The sequence below is a fragment of the Nerophis lumbriciformis genome, linkage group LG15 (genome assembly GCF_033978685.3).
Source record: "Nerophis lumbriciformis linkage group LG15, RoL_Nlum_v2.1, whole genome shotgun sequence".
NCBI classification, from domain to species: Eukaryota; Metazoa; Chordata; class Actinopteri; order Syngnathiformes; family Syngnathidae; genus Nerophis; species Nerophis lumbriciformis.
Window position 1 is genome coordinate 12,071,312 of NC_084562.2, and position 26,189 is coordinate 12,097,500.

The 26,189-nt window shown below is 39.9% G+C and overlaps 1 protein-coding gene across 3 annotated transcripts in view; it reads right to left on the reverse strand.

Moving 5' to 3' along the window:
• The window catches only part of bbox1 (butyrobetaine (gamma), 2-oxoglutarate dioxygenase (gamma-butyrobetaine hydroxylase) 1), a 78,094-nt gene that overhangs the window by 9,522 nt on the left and 42,383 nt on the right, over nucleotides 1-26,189 (reverse strand). For all 3 annotated transcript variants that reach the window (XM_061974841.2, XM_061974839.2, XM_061974840.2), the window contains exons 4-6: nucleotides 4,067-4,265; nucleotides 428-533; nucleotides 96-292 (exon numbers count right to left, since the gene is read on the reverse strand). In XM_061974841.2, coding sequence (XP_061830825.1) covers nucleotides 96-292; nucleotides 428-533; nucleotides 4,067-4,265 — 502 coding nt within the window. The remainder of the gene's footprint in view (nucleotides 1-95; nucleotides 293-427; nucleotides 534-4,066; nucleotides 4,266-26,189) is intronic.

A 26,189-nucleotide genomic window follows, 5' to 3' on the forward strand; every position in this document is an offset into this window, starting at 1 on the left:
TAATCTCTCATCTTTGTGAGTTCAAGCATGGCAAGTGTGTTTTTAAATGTGTGTGTATGTTGGAGTGTGTGTGTCTTTGCTAATCTGACACTTACTCGATAATGCTCTTCTTAGACTGCAGCATGAAGTCGCAGTAGTCCGTCCCCGTGTCCGTGAAGTCCACAAGGAGCGAGGAGAGCGTGCAAAAGGCCTCGGGGTCTTCCCTCTGCAGCTGCTTGGCCGTGTGGAAGCCATCCACCACCTCGCTCTCGCCGCCTTCCTCGGCCTGGTTGATGCAGTGCAAGAACTGCACCTACACACCACGCAACATATTACACACACACACAAATAGCAGCCGTCCAAACGCCTTATAGAAGAAGCTTCATTGCCAAGTGGTGCCGCATATGTTAGGCCTCAAATGAAAACATGTCACTTTCTCTCTACTTACTCCAGGTGCAAAATGTAATGCAGGGTAGTCAGTGTGGAGGCTGAGTTTTCCTGGAGTGTAGGCCACATTGTTTGCCATGTACTTGTCCAGGACCTGCCATGTGTGCCTGAGGACAGCAATACAACATGACATGAACAAGAGCACTTTGTGGAGCGCAGACCTCTGCTGAGCAGTCAAAGTACAGCAGGTATGTATCCACTATGAATACTGTGTGTTTATGTGTGTACATACATTACATACATACATACATACATATATATATATATATATATATATATATATATATATATATATATATATATATATATATACACACGTATATATCTACACACACACATATATATATATACAGTGTATATATATATATATATATATATATATATGTATAATGTATGCATATATGTGTATGTATATATATATATATATATATATATATATATATATACATATGTGTGTATGTATGTGTATATATATGTGTGTCAGTGACATGCAGTCACCATCATGGAAAGAAAAAAAATGTAAAAAGAAAAAAAAAAAAATTAAATTGTTATATGTATCCAGTGATTATACTATAAAGTTATTTTCCATTTAACTTCACCAGTTTTAGATTATTTTTATTCAAAATCGCTGAATTTTCACATTTGCCGTTCATATACTGAGAAGAGACGGTGCGGTGAACAGCAGCCAGATGAGGCACGTCACTCAGTGCCGCAACATGGATTGCGCAATGACTCGGCTAACTGCTGGCCTGCTGTGCAGTGAGACTGTATTGCTATATGAACTATATTATACATTTCCATAGTTTAGTTAGCTGAGGTATATAATGTACAGTGTATTTTGTCAACAACTGTATGTGTGTAAAGTATTTCTTGTGCTGAGCGATCATAAAACGGCTGCAAAAGACGCACTGGCTGAGGCTCGCCTCCTGCACCCCCGCCGTAGAATTGTTATATCAACTAAAGCCCACACTTAAACTTTCCACGTGCAAGATTGAATCTATTTAAAAAAATTATTTCATAAGAAGCCAAAAAGTGCAAAAACAATAATGTTGGTGTTGGAGGAGTTGTGAATGACTGCAGGGACACAACATTAGATACACCTGCAGACTGCAGGTGTACCTAATTCACAACTCCTCCAACACGAACATTGTTTTTGCACTTTTTGGCTTCTTATTAAATAACTTTTGTAACCTATTTTCATGGGCTTTCCTCTTTGTGATGTTAAGTTCCTGTTATGCGCTGTTATACAGTATATGCCTTGAGCTCTTATTTTGAAGGCACTAAGAGCGGAAGTGATGTCACGTTGCGGAGGTTTTTGAAAGAAGGTAAATAAAGTGGTCCTCGTGTAAACTGGAGCCTCCGTGTTTGTTATTTTGTAGTTTCATACAGTATAGGCGACATTTATAAACCCTCGGTTACACTTTTTTAAATAGATTCAATCTTGCACGTGGAAAGTTTAAGTGAGGGCTTTAGTTGCGGCGCATGGACTTAATTTCTAAGTAAAGGTAAGACCATAATAACGTTTTTTTTATTAAATGTGCCTTTTTGTGTGCTACAGTTTGTATGTGTAAAGTTAAAGTTAAGTTAAAGTACCAATGATTGTCACACACACACTAGGTGTAATGACATTTGTCCTCTGCATTTGACCCATCCCCTTGATCACCTCCTGGGAGGTGAGGGGAGCAGTGGGCAGCAGCGGCGCCGCGCCTGGGAATCATTTTTGGTGATTTAACCCCCAATTCCAACCCTTGATGCTGAGTGCCAAGCAGGGAAGAATGCTGGTATGAGCTTTTAGACATAACCCGTTAACTGCTGCCAATCAAATGGTGAATAAGATACTCTTTAGGGTTCATATGTTTGTAAATCTGACTGTGATGAAGTCAGTGCCTCACCAGCCATCAACCTCACCGCACGTCACTGATGTGTGTATATGTATACGTGTGTGTGTGTATACATATATATATGTATGTATATATATGTGTATATATGTATATATATGTACAGTATATATGTATAAGAATATATGTATATATATGTGTATATATATATATGTATGTATGTATATATGTATGTATATATATATGTATGTACAGTATATGTACATACATACATATATATATGTATGTATATATATATGTATATGTATATATATATGTATATATATGTATGTATATATATATATATATATGTATGTATGTATATATATGTATGTATATATATATGTATGTATATATATATATATATATATATATATATATGTATATGTATATATATGTGTGTATATATATATATGTATTTATATATGTATGTATGTATTTATATATGTATATATATATGTATGTATGTATATATATATATATATATATATATATATATATATATATATATATATATATATATATATATATATATATATATATATATATATATCCATCCATCCATCCATCCATCCATCCATCCATCTTCTACCGCGTATATATATATATATATATATATATATATATATATATATATATATATAACAGAGAAAATATATACTGTACACACTATAACCACATATAAACCTGTTTGATGCTTCGGAAAGTTGCTGGGGATCAATTTTGGTTCAGATCAGGTAAAGGTTGAGCTGAGCCATGATTTTATGGCAGTTTTAAAATTTAGTAGGGAAGTCTGAATTTTAAGGTCTGTTGGTAGTGCATTCCACTGTGTGGTGGCAAAATAGTAGAATGCATTTTTTCCCATGAGTCTTGAATTTGGGAGGGGACGAGGTCTGAGGAACTCCGTCTCGTGAAGTACCTGTGAGCATCACTTAGTCTTTAGTTTAGTGGGTGGTACTTGGATCTTAATAGATCAGGCCCTAAACATGTTTCATGTCATTTAAAGTTAAGTACCACTGATAGTACTGTTTGTACTTGGCAGTAACACAACACAGTGACAGCTAAAAGACTGAAGTGAATACAATATGTCCTGCATGTGTTCTGTACAACAACAACTCCATGTTGGGTATTTGCCGTCGGAAATAGGTCAGGGGGAAAAAGTGAAACGGGGTGAAACGAACTCCGCGCTCGCCCTTGAACTGAGCATCTCCCCAATGTTGCGACTACAGACGATCACTGAGAGGCAACAAGAGTGGCGTGCTAATGAGGCAACGTTAGCTGCCATGTTCCGACTTTGGTAAACAGACAACTCTTTACTTCCAGCCCTATGAGCTCATCCTCTGGCAGTGGGAAGGCGTCACGCTCCATACCTCAGTTCTGACTGAGTGCACCAGGTAATTCCTCTAGCTTAGAGCGTCTGGAAAGATTTTGGCTTGTTTTCCCCCCCATCTCTGTCTTCAAGTAATAAGTCAAAGCGATAAACTCTGGCGAGATGAAAGGACTAAAGCACTCGCTCTTAGCTTCCAAATAAATTAAACCTACAGATAATTGGAACATAACATACATTTTCCTAAAACTAAAGTTGTAAATAAGTCTTCCACCCAAACTTTGGCTTTGTTTTTGGCATCCCTGGAAAAAGGGCTATAAGTAATGTACCTAGTTATCTTTAATAACACTTCCCGGGCTCTTCTCCAACTAAATCGTGTTCATGGGAAAACTCACCATTAGAAGATTTGGCTCAGAGAGTAACTGCGTCTTCTTACCCGTAAAACGTCAGTCTAAGGTAACCGATCCTCTTCGCCAGTCTGGCCACTTGGCCCAGCTCTGCCGGAGCCCCCTTCAGGTAGACGATGCCCACGCGTTTCAAGGCCAGAAGCCACGCCAGCGCGGCCTTGTCGTCATTGAGGACTTCCTGGTAGTTGGCGGTGGGAATACGCAGTTCGCTGCCCCAGTAATAACGCTCTGGAAAGACAAGACCATGTTGAAGAAATACAATTTAGTCTGTGCGCCTGTAAGGATGTTTATTTGTATAAAAATGTTCATTTCAAGGATATATAATTACATTTTTTCGAGTTTTTAAAGGGGAACATTATCACCAGACCTATGTAAGCGTCAATATATACCTTGATGTTGCAGAAAAAAGACCATATATTTTTTTAACCGATTTCCGAACTCTAAATGGGTGAATTTTGGCGAATTAAACGCCTTTCTAATATACGCTCTCGGAGCGATGACGTCACAATGTGGATATCCTGCGACACTCAAAGCAGATGCATAAAGTCAAAGAAATCTGCCGCCAGACCCCCATTGAATCTGCTAGAGTGTGTGAGCAATTCAGGGACAAAGGACCTCGGTAGCACGGCAAGCAATGGCGGCAGTTTGTTCCCGCAGACGAGCGAGCTAAACCCCCTGGATGTCTTGGCTCACACCGTCCCGAAGATGATCAAGAGAAGAATATCGACCCTAGCTTCCCTGGCCTGCTGACATGAGGGTATGTCTACAGAATATATTAATTAATGAAAATTGGGCTGTCTGCACTCTCAAAGTGCATGTTGTTGCCAAATGTATTTCATATGCTGTAAACCTAGTTCATAGTTGTTAGTTTCCTTTAATGCCAAACAAACACATACCAATCGTTGGTTAGAAGGCGATCGCCGAATTTGTCCTCGCTTTCTCCCGTGTCGCTGGCTGTCGTGTCGTTTTCGTCGGTTTCGCTTGCATACGGTTGAAACCGATATGGCTCAATTTCGTTTTCGCTACCTGCCCACACTACAACCATCCGTTTCAATACATTCGTAATCTGTTGAATCGCTTAAGCCGCTGAAATCCGAGTCTGAATCTGAGCTAATGTCGCTATAGCTTGCTGTTCTTTCCGCCATGTTTGTTTGTGTTGGCATCACTATGTGAAGTCACAGGAAAATGGTGGTTAAAATCAGGCACTTTGAAGCTTTTTTTAGGGATATTGCGTGATGGGTAAAATTTTGAAAAAAAACTTCGAAAAATATAATCAGCCACAGGGAACTGATTTTTAATGGTTTTAACAATTCTGAAATTGTGATAATGTTCCCCTTTAATTATTCAAACATCAGTGACACATGTTTTAAATTCACATTTAAGCATCTTCCTCGCTACTCCACAACAAAAGGAGGTTTGTACCATTTATCATTTATTCTTTTACTCACAAGTAGTGTTCCGAATAATGGCGTTATATGATAACTATTGCAGAAATACACTTAATTACTTTTAAAAGTAACGTATCAAACATTGCTCACAAGCAACAAACACGTCAATAATGAATAAAGCAAAACATGTTCTGGACCAAAAATCACTTCATATTCTTTACTGCTCACTAGTGTTACCATATCTGAGTTATTGTGTAGAAATATGGGGAAACAACTGCAAATGTGCTCTTTATTCATGACAAAAAAGATCAATTAGAATAACACAATGTTGGATATAGAGAACATACAAAACCTTTATTTATTAAATCACAATTATTGGAATTCAACAATTTGGTACATATGCAAACAGCTAAAATGATATACAAAGCAAACTATAACCTGCTACCCAAGAATGTACAACAATTCTTCTCAACAAAAGAGGAGAAATATAACCTTAGAGGAAAATGTAATTCAAAACATTTGTATGCACGTACAACACTTAAAATCTTTAGCATATCAGTATGTGGAATTAAATGATGGAATGGATTAACCAAAGAAATCAAACAAAGCACCAATATGATTCAGTTTAAGTGACGGTTCAAACTACAAGTGTTCACAAAGTACACAGAACAAGAATTATGATGAACATCTTGAACCCTTTTTTTTCCTTTTTTTTTATTGAGACAAAGATTATGTCTTTAATATTTGTTTATTTATTTATTATTTATTTGTTCACTGTTCTGTTACAGAGAACAAGGACATGGGATAAAATTGCTATGGTATGAAAAGGGGTAGGATTAAATAAGCTCTGCTTCTTCCTACTCCTTTTCGTACGTGCTGTAATGAAACAGCCGGAACTGTGTGACGCATTACGTTGTATCGAATGCATGTTCAAAATAAACTGAAACTGAACTGAACTGAACAAGTACAGTAGGGCTGCAGCTATCGATTGTTTTTCAGAGAATATCACAAGAAAATTCTTGGGTCTTCGTTGCTAAAGATAAAGGTAATAGAAACACATGTTATGTAAATTTTGGGAGCTAAACATGGCTAAAGATGGTTAAAAAGTGTCTTAACAGAGTGCTAAGATTTCTATTGGAGGAATCGAAATTAGTCGAGTTTCATCTACCAAATTTCTAGGTATCCTAGTGGACGAAAAATGGTCATGGACAGAACACATAGGTTCAGTAACTAACAAAGAGTCAAGATCTCTTGGTATCATCAGAAGAATCAGGGGTTTGGTTCCTCATCATGCCTCTTAACTCTTTATTACAGTTTAATTTATCCATATCTTATCTATTGCAATATTGTCTGGACTAGTACATATCTATCACATTTACACATTATTCATTATGCAAAATAAATATGTAAGAATAGCTACCTCTAACTATTTGGCTCCATCTGCTCCCGTGTTTAGGAAACTAAATGTACTATCTATTTATGATATCAACACAGTTCAGTCCTCTTCCTTTATCTATAAATGTACTTGCCTCCCTGATACGCTTTCAACGCCTTTCTCAAAGACTATTTTAAGACCAATTCGCAAGTTCATGATCATATTACCAGACAAACTGATAATCTCCGTCCTATCTTTGGCCGTATCACTCTTGGCCAGTTTTCCATCAAACACAGAGGTCCTTTACTCTGGAATAGTCACCTATGTATTGCAAACTCCTCATCTTCACTCACTAACTTTGAACATAGATTAAGGGCCAGCCTGATGAATCAACATTCTCCATCTGTTCCTACCTTACAATGTAGCCCTATACTTCCTCACACACACACACGCACACACACTCACGCACACCTATACTGGTAGGCTAGCAGGGCAAATGTCCCTAATGCGGCCAACATGTAAAAAAAACAAAAAACAGGTTTGAGTACCACAAGTCCCGCAGCCGGCCACGCGAGTCCTGAGGTGCCCAACATGCCCAAAACGCACCCAGCATAGTCACAGGGGGATGGGGGGAGCGAAAATTCCCCTTCAGGGGACCTTTTGCAGCCGGCCACACGAGTCCAGGGGTGCCCAACGTGTCCAAAACACACCCAGCAAAGTCACACTGTGAGTGGGGAAGAAAAGTTGGGAAAGTTGGCAAAAGTCCCGAAAATGATCAAAAATGACACCCAGGTTCGAGTCCCACAGGTCCCGCCGCGTTCCACCCGAGTCCGGGGGTGCCCCCGACATGTCCAAAACCCACCGAGCAAAGTCACACTGTGAGTGTGGAAGAAAAGTTGGAAAAGTTGGCAAAAGTCCCGAAAATGATCAAAAATGACACCCAGATTCGAGTCCCACAAGTTCCGCCGCGTTCCACCCGAGTCCGGGGTGCCCCCGACATGTCCAAAACGCACCCAGCAAAGTCGCACTGTGAGTGTGGAAGAAAAGTTGGCAAAAGTCCCGAAAATTATCAAAAATGACACCCAGGTTCGAGTCCCACAGGTCCCGCCGTGTTCCACCCGAGTCCGGGGTGCCCCCGACATGTCCAAAACCCACCCAGCAAAGTCGCACTGTGAGTGGGGAAGAAAAGTTGGAAAAGTTTGCAAAAGTCCCCAAAACAAATCCCCTACAGTGATTTTGTAAACAGGTTTCCCTTCAGGGGACCTTCATTTTGGTCCCCATAACGTCAAACGTCCCCTAAAGTGACTTTGTAACCAGAAAGATGTCCCCAATAAATACGCATTGCCAGAACACACACACACACACACACACACACACACACACACACACACACACACACACACACACACACACACACACACACACACACACACATACGGGTTATCAGTTGGTATGGGGACCAAGTTTTTGATCATCACTTGTGGGGACCACCCTTTCTACAGGTTGTGGAGGCATAAAACAATTTAGGTAAAAGGGCCACTGCCCAGTTAGCTCATACACACACGTCTTTAAATCTCTGGATTGATGAAGTAACGTGCTGATCATTCTTACTGGGGACCCTGGGGAAAAAGAGTTAATATGCTTCATGGGGACCACATTTAAATAATTTTGCATAATTCACACACATTTGTACGTGACTACTGAGGACCATTAAAAAAAAAAAAAAAAAAAGTTCAAATTAGATGTTAAGCATGTTTACTTTTCAGTAAATATGTTTTATGGGCCAAAGCTTAAAGGGGAACATTATCACAATTTCAGAAGGGTTAAAACCATTAAAAATCAGTTCCCAGTGGCTTATTATATTTTTCGAAGTTTTTTTCAAAATTTTACCCATCACGCAATATCCCTAAAAAAAGCTTCAAAGTGCCTGATTTTAACCATCGTTATAAACACCCGTCCATTTACCTGTGACGTCACATAGTGATGCCAACTCAAACAAACATGGCGCATAGAACAGCAAGCTATAGCGACATTAGCTCGGATTCAGACTCGGATTTCAGCGGCTTAAGCGATTCAACAGATTACACATGTATTGAAACGGATGGTTGTAGTGTGGAGGCAGGTAGCGAAAACGAAATTGAAGCTATTGAGCCATATCGGTTTGAACCGTATGCAAGCGAAACCGACGAAAACGACACGACAGCCAGCGACACGGGAGAAAGCGAGGACAAATTCGGCGATCGCCTTCTAACCAACGATTGGTATGTGTTTGTTTGGCATTAAAGGAAACTAACAACTATAAACTAGGTTTACAGCATATGAAATACATTTGGCAACAACATGCACTTTGAGAGTGCAGACAGCCCAATTTTCATCAATTAATATATTCTGTAGACATACCCTCATCTGCGCTCTTTTCCTGAAAGCTGATCTGTCCAGTTTTGGAGTTGATGTCAGCAGGCCAGGGAAGCTAGGGCCGATAGGGGGTTTAGCTCACTCGTCTGCGGGAACAAACTGCCGCCATTGCTTGCCGTGCTACCGAGGTCCTTTGTCCCTGAATTGCTCACACACTCCGGCAGATTCAATGGGGGTCTGGTGGCAGATTTCTTTGACTTTATCGTTGGAAATGCATCTGCTTTGAGTGTCGCAGGATATCCACACATTCTTGCCATCTCTGTCGTAGCATAGCTTTCGTCGGTAAAGTGTGCGGAACAAACGTCCAATTTCTTGCCACTTTTGCATCTTTGGGCCACTGGTGCAACTTGAATCCGTCCCTGTTCGTGTTGTTACACCCTCCGACAACACACCGACGAGGCATGATGTCTCCAAAGTACGGAAAACAGTAGAAAAAACGGAAAATCACAGAGCTGATTTGACTCGGTGTTTGAGAAAATGGCGGATTGCTTCCCGATGTGACGTCACGTTGTGACGTCATCGCTCCGAGAGCGAATATTAGAAAGGCGTTTAATTCGCCAAAATTCACCCATTTAGAGTTTGGAAATCGGTTAAAAAAATATATGGTCTTTTTTCTGCAACATCAAGGTATATATTGACGCTTACATAGGTCTGGGGATAATGTTCCCCTTTAAACATCACTTAGGCATCTTCAGAATGGATCTGACTATCATTTAAAAAGGTTTCCCTTTAGGGGACCTGTTTTTTTGTCCCCATACCGTCAGAGATCCCTTAAAGGTGACTGTGTAAACAGAGCGATGTCCCCATTAAGTAAGCATTGCCAGAAAACACACACACACACACACACACACACGCAAACACAAGGTAGACTACTTGTTATCTTATTTTTTCTATACCGTATTTTTCGCACTATAAGTCGCATTTTTTTTCACAGTTTGGCCGGGGGTGCGACTTATACTCAGGAGCGACTTATGTGTGAAATTATTAACACATTACCGTAAAATATCAAACGATATTATTTAGCTCATTCACGTAAGAGACTAGACGTATAAGATTTCATGGGATTTAGCGATTAGGAGTGACAGATTGTTTGGTAAACGTATAGCATGTTCTATATGTTATAGTTATTTGAATGACTCTTACCATAATATGTTACGTTAACATACCAGGCACGTTCTCAGTTGGTTATTTATGCGTCATATAACGTACACTTATTCAGCCTGTTGTTCACTATTCTTTATTTATTTTAAATTGCCTTTCAAATATCTATTCTTGGTGTTGGGTTTTATCAAATACATTTCCCCCAAAAATGCGACTTATACTCCAGTGCGACTTATATATGATTTTTTCCTTCTTTATTATGCATTTTCGGCCAGTGCGACTTATACTCCGTAGCGACTTATACTCCGAAAATTACGGTATGCTATGTTTAATTTTGCACTTATTTCACATTACTAATTTCTTGTCTCCATGTTTTTGTTTCTTTTACATTGTGACCTTTTGTACTGTTTTTATTGTGCAAATAAATAAATAAATACAAATTAAAATAACCCAACTTAAAATAACATCATAGAACATGTCAGATTATTATTTCAAAGCCACTGAGGAAACTTTCTTTCTCTTCCTTTCATAGGCCCCATTGCGAAGCAAGCCCTAACCTTCTCCGAGAGTTCAGTGTTGCATCATGGGAGTTGTCTGAGCAGGTTACAAACTTCAGTCGCATGCTCCCGAGTGTTTGCTTCCACTCAGATATCAGCGATTGATTCGGAATGCATGGATATTCGCTTCTCTCCCAGTAGTCTCCCAACACCTTCCAAAAAGGGCTTTATTTTCCCAAAACACAGCATTTAAAAATCTTAAGTGGTAACTTCTTTCTCAGTGCCTTTTCCAAACAAACTTGGTAAGCAATGAGTCAAGTATGAGTCAGGAAGCTTAAAGAAACAACTTCTCAATAGGAATAGAAAACTTTTCTTTTCAAGCAACTTTGCCAGGAATACCAGTAAATACCCTACAAACGCAAATATAAATTTCTGTTTACCCTCAATCCATTTATAAATTTTTCACGGTCGACTTCATTAGGATCAGCATTTTGCTGCTCGGAGGATGATATGACAGAAACCCATTAAGGTGATTAACACCTTTCATTCATAAATCTAATATAATATTGATGCAGCTCCAACAATTTCAAGCTATATTATTAAAAATAAATAAAAATACTTTCACGATTTTACCGTTTTGTGCTGAGGTAATGAGGCCTAGGTCATAAAATCCTCCCAGGAGTGGTGCTGATGAAATGGATAAGAAGCAGCCTCGTTTGAGCAGCAAAGCGTGCCCAATCTATTAACCACGCATCACTACCTCCAGAGCACATTAACCTCCAAGGGTGAACTCTTATGTCACGTCTTGCCCCGTGAACAACAGTCAATATACATTTGAGCACACGTTTCCTCAATAAAACATTACCAACAGTGCCTACATATTTCATTTTAACGTCAACACACTGTAGAAATGTAGTGTTACGTTCTGGCTTGGTGTTGTGTTGCCGTGTAGCCGGAAAATGCACAAAGCTCAGACAGGCGTAGGAGGATGCACAAAATGCAAAGCAACATGTTGAGGTACAAAGCAAATGATTTAGACGTGAAACTCCAAACATTTGAATATTCAAGTCCAATCACTTCAACATCTATTTATCCATTTTCTAACTATCTCAGCTACAATCGGGCGGAAGGCGGTGTACACCCTGGACAAGGACATGCAAACTCCACACAGAAAGATCCCGAGCGCAGGATCTTTCTGTGTGGAACCCAGGACCTTCGTATTGTGAGGCAGACGCACTAGCATATCAACCTCAAATGTGATACTAATATGTGATTCAGTGACGTGCGGTGAGGTTCATGGCTGGTGAGGCACTGACTTCATCACAGTCAGATTTACAAACATATGAACCCTAAAGAGTATCTTATTCACCATTTGATTGGCAGCAGTTAACGGGTTATGTTTAAAAGCTCATACCAGCAATCTTCCCTGCTTGGCACTCAGCATCAAGGGTTGGAATTGGGGGTTAAATCACCAAAAATGATTCCCGGGCGCGGCGCTGCTGCTGCCCACTGCTCCCCTCACCTCCCAGCGGGTGAACAAGGGGATGGGTCAAATGCAGACGACAAATTTCATTACACCTAGTGTGTGTGTGACAATCATTGGTGCTTTAACTTAACGTTAACTTTACACATACAAACTGTAGCACACAAAAAAGCACATTTAATAAAAACAACGTTATTATGGTCTTACCTTTACTTATAAATGAAGTCCATGCGCCGCAACTAAAGCCCTCACTTAAACTTTCCACGTACAAGATTGAATCTATTTAAAAAAGTGTAACCGAGGGTTTATAAATGTCGCCTATACTGCATGAAACTACAAAATAACAAACACGGAGGCTCCAGTTTACACGAGGACGACTTTATTTACCTTCTTTCAAAAATCTCCGCTCCAGTCCAACGTGTCATCACTTCCGCTCTTAGCGCCATCAAAATAAGAGCTCAAGGCATATACTGTATAACAGCGCATAACAGGAACTTAACATCACAAAGAGGAAAGCCCATAAAATAGGTTACAAAAGTTATTTAATAAGAAGCCAAAAAGTGCAAAAACAATAATGTTCGTGTTGGAGGAGTTGTAAATTAGGTACACCTGCAGTCTGCAGGTGTACCTAATGTTGTGGCCCTGCAGTCATTCACAACTCCTCCAACACGAACATTATTGTTTTTGCACTTTTTGGCTTCTTATGAAATAACTTTTTTAAATAGATTCAATCTTGCACATGGAAAGTTTAAGTGTGGGCTTTAGTTGATATAACTCTCCCGTCAGGGGGTGCATTCTACGGCGGGGGTGCAGGAGGCGGGATTAATGCGAGCCTCAGCCAGTGCGTCTTTTGCAGCCGTTTTATGATCGCTCAGTACAATAAATACGTTACACACATACAGTTGTTGACAAAATACACTGTACATTATATACCTCAGCTAACTAAACTATGGAAATGTATAATATAGTTAATATAGCAATACGGTCTCACTGCACAGCAGGCCAGCAGTTAGCCGAGTCCGCAATCCATGGTGAGGCACAACTGAGTGACGTGCCTCAACTGGCTGCTGTTCACCGCACCGTCTCTTCTCAGTATTTGAACGGCAAATGTGAAAATTCAGCGATTTTGAATAAAAATAATCTAAAACTGGTGAAGTTAAATGGAAAATAACTTTATAGTAGAATCACTGGATACATATAACAATTTAATTAATTTTTTTTCTTTTTACATTTTTTTTTCTTTCCATGATGGCAGGTGAGACCCCGCCTCACCTGCCTCTAGTGACTGCACGTCACTGATGTGATTAGGGGTGTAACGGTACGTGTATTTGTATTGAACCGTTTCGGTACAGGGGTTTCGGTTCAGTGCGGAGGTGTACCAAACGAGTTTCCACACGGACATATTAAGTAGCGTAACGCACGTTGTGTAAACAATGCACACCCAGGCTGCCTATTCCTAGCAGCTAATGGGCTACGATAGACTGACCATACGTCCTCTTTTCACCGGACATGTCCTCTTTTGCGGAGTTGTCAGGGAGGAGTTTCTTAAATGCCTCAAATGTCCGGCATTTTGAGTTAGGGTTGCGTGTATTTTCAATGTACATTCAGGGTTAAGAAGGGGTTAAAAACAAAACAAATTGTGCGCGCAGCAGCATTCGTGAGGGAGGGGCGGAGACAGAGAGAGCGAGAGAGTTATGATAAACGCGCATGCGTCGCCAGGCTCTGCTTTTTATCCATAGATTTATCACATTTAATTTTTTATTATCTATAGCAGGGGTGTCAAAAGTGTGCCCCGGAGGACATTTGCGGCCAACAGCTAATGTTTTAAAGGCCCACGGCACATTCTAAAAATACTATTAAAATAAACAAAAACATAACAAAAGAGAAATAAATAAGCTTAAAGGTTAAATGTAATTTAAAAAAAGTCGCAATGTTGACTAATAAAACAAAGCTGTTTTTTTTTCTCTTTCAAACTGTCATTGCTCAAAACATAACATTGAATCAAAATCAATGTTATTATGAATTATGGACCTATCCAAGGTTCCGATTACTTCACATCAACTATTCCACTAAGAAAAATATTTTTGGTGGAAGATTTTGCAAATTTGGTAAATAAATAACCCCAAAATGTATATTTTGTTGTTTTCTTACTGTACCGAAAATGAACCGAACCGTGACCTCCAAACCGAGGTATGTACCGAACCGGAATTTTTGTGTACCGTTACACCCCCATATGTGATATAAACTCATTACATGCAATGTGAAATATGTTAAGCTTTTATTTGCTATAATTTTGATGATCATGGTTTTCAGTTATTGAAAAAAACCTAAATTTCTGAACTTTTCAATTCGAGGTTGTCACAGGCTATAATCATCCAAATTATATCAAAAGGAGCCTTGAAATATCTTGAGTTGCATGTTATGAGCCTATGTCACATTAGTTTCACCTTGTAAATCTACCATAAATTCCGGTATTTAAGCCACACCCACCAAACTTTAAAGAAATACGTATTTTTACAACTGCACCAGACCATGAGCCGTAGATACCGGTATGAAAGATTTTGTAAATGTATAGTTACATACCTTAACTGTCTAAAAACAGTGGCTGTCACATGGCAGTAAAATGGCTTAACAAACAAAACAGAAGTCATGGCCATGTACCCACTGGTTGCGGAAGCTCGGGCTCCAATCAGTTTAACAGACGCAATAACTCTCATACGGCGAAGTTTTAATGAATTTACGAAACTGAAACAATACAAAAGGGATGTCGTTGTAAGTTAATAATACTAACACAGACACTTGTAAACGTGTTAGCATATTTGCTACAAATATGCAACCTTGAGACGTTCGAATTCGGGAGATTGGGGGGGGGTTGAGGTGAGCGGGGTTTGGTGGTAGCGGGGTGTGTATATTGTAGCCCAGAAGAGTTAGGGATGCAAGGGATTCTGGGTATTTGTTCTGTTGTGTTTATGTTGTGTTACGGTGCGGATGTTCTCCCGAAATGTGTTTGTCATTCTTGTCTGGTGTGGGTTCACAGTGTGGCGCATATTTGTAAGAGTGTTAAAGTTGTTTATACGGCCACCCTCAGTGTGACTTGTACGGCTGTTGAGCAAGTATGCTTGCAGTCACTTACGTTTGTCTGCAGAAGTCGCATACAACATGCGACTGGGCTGGCACGCTGTTTGTATGGTGAAAAAGCGGATGCGTCGACAGGTTGTAGAGGACACTAAAGGCAGTGCCATCACAGCACGCCCTTAATATTGTTGTCCGGGTGAAAATCGGGAGAAATTCGGGAGAATGGTTGCCCCGGGAGATTTTCGTAAGGGGCACTGAAATTCGGGAGTCTCCCAGAAAAATCGGGAGGGTTGGCAAGTATCATGGTAACACTCCAACACACATCACACGTGGGATGGTTTAGTAAGTATGAATTGTTTTATCTATTTTACAGAACTTATAAACTCATCATTTTTAAGCAGAAGCACTATAGACAGTTTTACTTTCGGCTTAAGGCATTAAAACAAGAAGTACATTTTCAACCCGCAATACCTGCAGTGAGCGAACTCATCCAAAATTTGGCGCCACAGCCCAAACAATAACACACATTTTCAGTGTCTGTTGAAAGCTATTTGTTGAATACAAAACATTATAAATTAGCCGCAGAGTTCAAAATGTAGGGAAAACCACAGCAGCTTATAGTTAAAAAAATACGGTAACAGCTGGAATAACGATCCTTTGCACAATTTTTTAATTGTTTTAGTTTCCCCTGTATTAGAATAATCCTGGTTGGCAATCAGGGACATTGAGGGAGCCAGCGCTCAGACCGGAGGAATGGAGGCAAACAGGAAGGAAAAATAAAAATAAGAGCACTGCACAGGAAATACAAGAAACTATCGTATTTTTCGGACTATAAGTATATAAGTATATAAGTATACTCAGGAGCGACTTATGTGTGAAATTATTAACACATTACCGTAAAATATCAAATAATATTATTTAGCTCATTCACGTAAGAGACTAGACGTATAAGATTTCATGGGATTTAGCGATTAGGAGTGACAGATTGTTTGGTAAACGTATAGCATGTTCTATATGTTATAGTTATTTGAATGACTCTTACCATAATATGTTACATTAACATACCAGGCACGTTCTCAGTTGGTCATTTATGCCTCATATAACGTACACTTATTCAGCCTGTTGTTCACTATTCTTTATTTATTTTAAATTGCCTTTCAAATGTCTATTCTTGGTGTTGGGTTTTATCAAATACATTTCCCCAAAAAATGCGACTTATAAATGTTTTTTTCCTTCTTTATTATGCATTTTCGGCCGGAGCGACTTATACTCCGTAAAATACGGTAATGTCATGTGAGATCATGACGTTAACACTTTTATTAATTGGCTTTTTCATTAGTGCCAGTGGCATTTACAGTAGCTTTCAACTGCGAGCAATTCAATATGACAGGCGCACTAAGAAAAACCAACAAGCCTCTTTCAGACAGACAAGCGGAAAAAAAAAAAAAATCCTCCCACTGCTCTACACCCATCTGGCTCCGCTCCTTTTTCCACTAGAGCCTCTCTCCAGTGACTTCCACATAACAGCTGCGAAATATTTGTGGTAAGACGATGATTTAAGTGCAGAGATTCTCTACCTGTCTGACGTTTTGAAGCTCCCTCACATGCCTCCTTTTGGTACCGCTTTCTTTAGAGCTTTTCAAACGTCTGCATTGCAAACACACTGCGAGGCAAAAGCCCGCAAGGCCAGCCTACTAGAATCTGTGCATTATTCAGGAACATGGATTTGCATTGCTTTATTTTGAAAGGAAGGGAGAATTGCAGTATTGGTCAGAGACCCGCGATGAAGATGACGACTGGCAGACATTACTGCAGACGGTCGTTATACAATCGGTTTCTGGTAGCAAGGTTCAGAGGGTGAGAGACTCGGCTTGTCATGTGTAAAGAGGTCAAGCCTAAATGTTGCAATTACTCTTGTGAAACATGGTCTGAGTGTCTTGACAAAAAGGCTACACCTTTGCTCACCGCGTGCATATACATCACTGCTGAAGTCCAAGCCGCACCTCTACAGGTATCTTCTTTGCGAAACATACACTATATTGCCAAAAGTATTTGTCCACCTGCCTTGACTCACATATGAACTTGAAGTGCCATCCCATTCCTAACCCATAGGGTTCATTAAGATGTCGGTCCACCTTTTGCAGCTATTACAGCTTCAACTCTTCTGGGAAGGCTGTCCACAAGGTTGCGGAGTGTGTTTATAGGAATTTTCCACCATTCTTCCAAAAGCGCATTGGTGAGGTCACACACTGATGTTGGTCGAGAAGGCCTGACTCTCAGTCTCCGTTCTAATTCATCCCAAAGGTGTACTATCGGGTTCAGGTCAGGACTCTGTGCAGGCCAGTCAAGTTCATCCACACCAGACTCTGTCATCCATGTCTTTATGGACCTTGCTTTGTAAACTGGTGCACAGTCATGTTGGAAGAGGAATGGGCCCGCTCCAAACTGTTTCCACAAGATTGGGAGCATGGAATTGTCTAGCATGTTTTGGTATCTTGGAGCATTCAAAGTTCCTTTCACTGGAACTAAGGGGCCAAGCCCAACTCCTGAAAAACAACCCCACACCATAATTCCTCCTCCACCAAATTTCACACTCAACACAATGCAGTCCGAAATGTACCGTTCTCCTGGCAACCTCCAAACCCAGACTCGTCCATCAGATTGCTAGATGGAAAAGCGTGATTCATCACTCCAGAGAAGGCGTTTCTACTGCTCTAGAGTCCAGTGGCGACGTGCTTTACACCACTGCATGCGACGCTTTGCAATGGACTTGGTGTTGTATGGCTTAGATGCAGCCGCACGGCCATGGAAACGCATTCCATGAAGCTCACTGCGTACTGTACGTGGGCTAATTGGAAGGTCACATGAAGTTTGGAGCTCTGTAGCAACTGACCGGCGACCTCTTTGCACTATACGCTTCAGCATCCGCTGACCCCTCTCTGTCAGTTTACGTGGCCTACCACTTGGTGGCTGAGTTGCTGTTGTTCCCAAACTCTTCCATTTTCTTATAATAAAGCTGACAGTTGACTTTGGAATATTTAGGAGCGAGGAAATTTCACAACTGGATTTGTTGCACAGGTGGCATCCTATGACAGTTCCACGCTGGAAATCACTGAGAGCGGCCCATTCTTTCACAAATGTTTGTAGAAACAGTCTCCATGCCTAAGTGCTTGATTTTAAACACCTGTGGCCGGACCAAGTGATTAGGACACCTGATTCTGATCATTTGGATGTGTGGCCAAATACTTTTGGCAATATAGTGTAGCACGCACTTGACTGCCATTGAGTCAAAGATAAAACATAACCATTTGATCATTGCCTCACCTCCTTACGTTAACATGTTTAATCTTTAAAAAGTCATTTTCAGAAGATGACAGTACAAAGGAAAGGTTGGTAAGCTCTAATATTCGAAACAACCAAATCAAGTTATATATGATACAGACTATATATGATACAGACCAGTGGTTCTCAAACTTTTTTCACCAACTTGGCTCTCCAAGTACGACCATAAAGACCAACATTATAATACAGTAGTGTAGTAGGCCTAAATATTCATTAAAAACAAGGCAGAGGTTTTATTTAACAATTAGATGTAATATATTTGACCGTTGTTACATTACCCACAGTTTGAACAGTGACACTGTGTTTGAATATTTAATTAAGTGATTCTTTGGCATACCACTAGATGGGGCCTGCGTACCACAGTTTGGGAATCACTGATATAGACGATATAAGTTTGGCCAACGATTGAGCTTTTAATACCGTATTTTACGCCCCTAAAAACCTCAAATTTTCTCAAAAGCTGACAGTGCGCCTTATAATCCGGTGCGCCTTATATATGGACCAATATTGAGCCACAACAGGCCTCGTAACTACGGGATGCATAACGTAACCCCAGCCTCTACTGTAGCGTCTATTCTATGCGCCTTATAATGCGGTGCGCCTTATATATGAACAAAGTTTTAAAATAGGCCATTCATTGAAGGTGCGCCTTATACTCCGGTGCGCCTTATAGTGCGGAAAATACGGTACTACGGGTTATATCGTGATAATGCATGTTAATGAAAATTTCTAGCTGTGTCTTCAAATTTGACAGCAACAAGCGAACGAATGCGTCCTCAACCCAATGTAGCATTCTCGTAAGTGGCTGGCTTCCCTACACGGTGTGAAAACCACTTCTAAGTCAACAGTCTTCAGTCCCATGACGGCAAAAACTATGTTTCTTACGAGTATTATCTCTGGAGGAAGAGGAATAGCTAATCATGTTACACAAATACAACTATAGCTCTTGAATGTGAACAAAGGTGGGCAGATCAATACAAACATCGACAGTAATCGTACGAATAATATCATTATTTGGCCGATATTTTTTATTAAAAAAGGAGGGCTTTAAAACCTCTTAAGGCCCAAGCTGTTTGTTTACATGCTTTTTTTATTGCTCTTTGCTATTTAGGCTTATTGGACCCTAATTAGAATACAAACTAAAAATCATCTTTTGATATCATGTACTTAGTCCATAAGTACACAAACGTGTACTGCAAGTGTAGTGACATGCTAATTTTTATTTTTACACTTTTTTTCCCAAATTCCATTGTATGTTATACTCTTCTGACACCACCAGATGGCAGTATAAGTGTCCATATGTCGGCATAAGACCCCAATTCAGTAGTGTACACAATTTTGGAAATAAGAGCTAAAAGGTGCTGTCCAAGCATGTGGCCACTAAGGCCTTTAGAGTTAAGGGCAAAAACCAAATGACTGAAATCAGAGCCAACAGTGTTTGTGCTATGGTGCCATCTTATGGACGAGTTCACTCACTGCAGGTGCTGCGGGTTGAAAATGTACTTCCTGTTTAGTGCCTTGAGACGGAATTATATGCCGTTTCGTCTTTTATTCGTCCCTAGCATTTCTGCTTGAAAAGCAACGTTTGTAAGTTTTACAGTATAACCAAAACAATTCATACTTACTAAACCGTCCAATGTGTGATGTCTGTTGAATGTTTTCATGCATATGTGTACGTGCTATCATAATGTAATCAAGCTAGCGTCGTTAGCATTAACGAATATGCTAATACGTTTACAAGTGTCTGTGTTAGTATTATTAACTTACAATGGCATTCTTTTTGTATTGTTTCAGTTTCGTAAATTCCCCAAAAACGTCATTGTGGAGTTATTGAGTCTATTTAGCTGATTGGAGAGTTAGCTTTCGCAGCTGGTAGGTCCATGACAATGACTTATGTTTTGTCTGATCAGCCGTTTTACTGCTGTGTGTCAAGCGCCGTTTGAAAATAATTAAGGTATGTACATAAACATTTACAAATTATTTCATACCGGTATATATTTGCGTCTTATGGTCTGGTGTGGCTCATATATGTAAAGATATGTGTTTCTTCTAAAATTTGGTGGGTACGGCTTGGATATCAGTACACTCTATAGACAGGAAAGTATGGTATATTGTTATCATCGGCTGCAATATACAGTACAGGCCAAAAATTTGGACACACCTTCACATTCAATGCGTTTGATTTATTTTTATGACTTTTGTAGATTGTCACTGAAGGCATCAAAACTATGAATGAAAACATGTGGAGTTATGTACCGTATTTTCAGAGTATAAGTCGCTCCGGAGTATAAGTCGCACCGGCCGAAAATACATAATAAAGAAGGGAAAAAAAACATATATAAGTCGCACTGGAGTATAAGTCGCATTTTTTGGGGAAAATGATTTAATAAAACCCAACACCAAGAATAGACATTTAAAATAAATAAAGAATAGTGAACAACAGGCTGAATAAGTGTACGTTATATGAGGCATAAATAACCAACTGAGAACGTGCCTGGTATGTTAACATAACATATTATGGTAAGAGTCATTCAAATAACTATAACATATAGAATATGCTATACGTTTACCAAACAATCTGTCACTCCTAATCGCTAAATCCCATGAAATCTTAAACGTCTAGTCTCTTACGTGAATGAGCTAAATAATATTATTTGATATTTTATGGTAATGTGTTAATAATTTCACACATAAGTCGCTCCTGAGTATAAGTCGCACCCCCGGCCAAACTATGAAAAAAACTGCGACTTATAGTCCGAAAAATACGGTACGTAACAAAAAAAGGTGAAATAACTGACATGTTTTATAGTCCAGTTTCTTCAAAATAGCCACCCTATGCTCTGATTACTGCTTTGCACACTCTTGGCATTCTCTGGATGAGCTTCAAGAGGTAGTCACCTGAAATGGTTTGCACTTCACAGGTGTCACGTGGGGGTCGCATATTGATGCGGGATCGTTCCTTCAGTGCAACACGGACACTCCGGACAAAAACGTGAAGGTATGAGGTGATTTATTTACATAAAAAACAGAAAACAAGCAAAAGAAAAGCGTGCCGAACGCACGGGAAGCTAAGGCTAAACTTAGCACAGGACTCAGGAACATGAAAACAAACCAACGTGATTGTAACTCACCGCAAACAAGGAGCACAGGACGAGTGAACAGAAAGGCAGGCTTAAATAGTGTCAGTGATGGAAAACAGGTGCACGTCGGGAACACAAGCGGCAGGTGAAAATAATAAGTAACCATGGTGACGAAACAAACTCACAGGTGCACCAGCAATAACTAAAGGAGTCCAAAACTAACCAAACATAACTGAACAAAACATGATCCGGACCACGGACCATGACAACAGGTGTCATAGTTTTGATGCCTTCAGTGACGATCTACAATGTAAAAAGTCATGAAAATAAAGAAAACGCATTGAAATGAGAAAGTGTGTCCAAAGTTTTGGCCTGTACTGTGTATTGGGATATAGATTTAAGGCCAAATCGCCCAACCCTACTGTACAGCTATACTGTATATGTACTGTGGCCACTTCAAGTAACAACACCGATTTGTATAACTGTAGAGCTGCAAGTAATTACTGCAGGGTGGACTGTACTTAGAGCATAGAAAAAAGTGACTAGACATGGATTAAGAGCGAGGCATGACAAGTGATTAAAGCTTAAAATGTCTTTGTCAATCTTCAAGCATTAAGGCGAAGAAAAAAAAACCCAACTGGAAAAAGTTTTAGAGAGATTAAATCACCACTCATTTTCCCATATGGGAAGGACTGTGATTCTACAGAGCCAATGAGGGAATCAATGTTGCTCTCTCTTGCATAGTTTCCAGCTGTGGTGAGCTGTGAGAGGCCATGTCAGAATTAACATGTGTGTTGTCATGTGTCTACGTGTCAAACTGAAGCAGCCCTGAGTTGCTGCGGTTCACTCATTTATTTAAAATCAGCAGGGATTTGACAGAAAATACTATAAAAGCCCATGTTTGAAATGACGGCGTGACAAGATAGTATATGTACATAAACCCCCCCTCAAATGTGGTCTGCTACACTGGCTTTTCCAGAAGCCTGAAGCTGTGGCTCCTGTGGCTGTCAGGCAGCTCAAGGCAGGTTGCATCTCCCCCTAACTATGCACTGTTAAAGCCTGGAGGGCTGCATCACCCTCATAACAGAACTGTGTTTTGACTTGACTTTTTATCACAGCGCTGCCATCATATCAATGAGCAATCTGTGGAATGCACATAAGAGGGCTCAGAGCCTGATTGGAATAATGACCCTTTCAGGCAGAAATAGTTGATAAATATGCACCAAGCTGTTTGATGCAAATTCAAGTTTTCTCAAACAAATAACCAGGTACTAAGATACAACTTATTGTACTTTTTATTATTAAAATTATAATTATATTGAAGACAAGCACTGCAAATTGATACACAGAGCATTGGTCATACCTTGTTCAAATGTCTGCTTGAAATTAAGCTGTTATATTGAAGAAGAAAATCATTTTCACAATAGATTTCCTTCAAAACAAAGTACATGAAAATTAAGATGCACATTAGAGATGCGCGGTTTGCGGACACAACCGCGGAGTCCGCGGATTATCCGCGGGTCGGGCGGTTGAAATAAAAAAAAAATTAGACTTTATCCGCGGGTCGGGTCGGGCGGTTGAAATAAAAAAAAATTAGATTTTAAATAGATTCAGGCGGGTGGCAGTTAAACCAATTCGGAAATATATATACATAGTTAAATGTTGTTACCCACATACGAAAAACGAGCAGGCACCTGCAGCATATGCCACAACAGAAGAAAAAAAAAGAGATGGACACTTTTACGGAGCGGAGAAGGGACGCCTCGCCGGGGTCCGGGACCGAGGCCCCTTCCCCCGAGAGGGCCCCACCGGGAGCCGTAGCTGAGGTGGTCCGTGAGAAGGGCCCGACGCACGTCCAGGGTCACCACCGCGCCCACCGCACCGACACCCCGCCTCGTCCGCCTTCGCCGCGGCCGGCGTCACGCGCAGCAGGTAAGCAGCTTACCTGCCCGCCAGCCCCGTGGCCGGGGGCTCGTAACAGGGGTCACTCCGCGCGCTCCGCCCGCGCAGCTTACCTGCCCGCCACCCTCATTGCCGGGGGCGCGTTTAGGGGGTCACTCCACGAAAGGGGTGGGGCTCATCCTGGTGACACAATTCACTTGAATCATTCAGCCTAAGAGCTGGGGGCGATGGGGCTTCAGAATTAATACGGCATTTTGCATATTTGTTTAAAAAAATAAGCTAAGCAGGATATACGATACAATAAAAATCAAGTTCATTAACTCAGATTGCTCATTCTCTATATCTCATCTACCGTATTTTTCGGACTATAAGTCGCAGTTTTTTTCATAGTTTGGCCGGAGGAGCGACTTATGTGTAGGGATGATACTCGAAACCGGTTTTCCCGGTTGTTCGATAAGAAAATAATCGAGTAATCGGACTCGAATCCCTTTTTGAGAACCGGTACCCGTTATCGAGACCACTATAGCAAAGAAAAAGAGTTGGTTCTTTATTCGAATCCCGTTCCGACCAGAAATGCCCCGTGAGACATCACAAGAAATGACGTCACGTAGCTCAGTCATTAGGCGAAGATAGCGAAAGCAGGAAAAAAATGGACCGGAAAAAGCGCTCCAAGGTGTAATGAAGTTCAAAACAAAAAGGTATAATCCAATGAATAACTTTACTGAGAGATTTGAGCAGGGTACAAACACATGACCAACACTTTTACGACCAACCAGAAACATAGCAACCAGGCTAGCAACGCACCTCCTTTACGGCAGCTGTCGCAACGTTCTTAAAGCAACCGCAGCACATACATATATATACAACATATATATCCCTTTTTTAACTTTTGTTTTTCTTTCCTTGTAAACAAAACAAAATCACACTGTATATGTGTTGTCTGTCTAATTATAAATAATGCAGACGAGGCGTGTTGGCTGAGTTCTTGACGTTTACTTTCACAGCGTGCTCATAACCTCATTCTTAGCTGCTGGGTGGTGACATGCAACAACACTTTTCGGGGCTACCGCACATGCTCGTCACTCCCGTTGCATGCTAGGAAGTGTAGTTGTTATATTCCCTAGCTCATAAAATCACATCTTTCTCCCGATAAAGAAATAATGTTAACTCAATAAAGTGTATTTCTTTTTTTTGCTTTAACTTTTCATTTTTTAGCATTTTAACCACATTTGCAAACAACTTTTCTCTTCATATAATTTTCTTTCAATAAAGAAATAAAGTGCAAAAATGTCAAAGCATCATAACAAACAGTTATGTCAAATAGCAGCAGAAGTGCACTTTTTGGAGAACTGTATTATTTTCAGTTTTGTGCCCAAGGGACTGATTTTATTTAACACTATATTATTATTTATACACCTATAGGGATCACAGAGACAGGTTGTTTTTGTGTTACTGTATATATTTGTTTTTCTGAAAAATCCCACTTAATATACTTTGGGTAACAACAGTCAATATTTATTTATTTTATTTTATTTTTTTTGGGAGGGGGTAATATTTATTTATTTATTAGATTTTATTTTGTTCTTATATAATAAAAGTGAGCTTTTGTTAAACCAAATATTGTGTTTTTTTCCATATACAACAACCTATCTGGACTCGATAAGAGGATTCGATAATAGGCTCAAACTCGATAATTTCTTATCAAACATCATCCCTACTTATGTGTGAAATTATTAACACATTACCGTAAAATATCAAATAATATTATTTAGCTCATTCACGTAAGAGACTAGACGTATAAGATTTCATGGGATTTAGCGATTAGGAGTGACAGATTGTTTGGTAAACATATAGCATGTTCTATATGTTGTAGTTATTTGAATGACTCTTACCATAATATGTTACGTTAACATACCAGGCACGTTCTCAGTTGGTTATTTATGCCTCATATAACGTACACTTATTCAGCCTGTTGTTCAATATTCTTTATTTATTTTAAATTGCCTTTCAAATGTCTATTCTTGGTGTTGGGTTTTATCAAATAAATTTCCCCCCAAAAATGTGACTTATACTCCAGTGTGACTTATATATGTTTTTTTCCTTATCATTATGCATTTTCGGCGGGTGCGATTTATACTCCAAAGCGACTTATACTCCAAAAAATACGGTATGTGAGATGCACGACTCTTCTTAGGTAATATCCAAATAATATTGAGCTTGTTGGTTTCTTTTCTTAGTGTATGGTTATACTGCGTTACAGCATACAATATAGGTGGCCCTCGGATTGCGAACAAGTTCCGTTTCCATGACGGGTTCGAGTGTACATCAGTTACTACCACTTAAGTCCCTCAGACTGTACCCATAACACATCAAGGACATAGAACATGATAATACAAACACTAAATGCAATGCCGTGCATCGTAAAGGGGAACTGCACTTTTTTGTAATTTTTCCTATCATTAACAATCATTATGTAAGACAAGAGCACATGTTT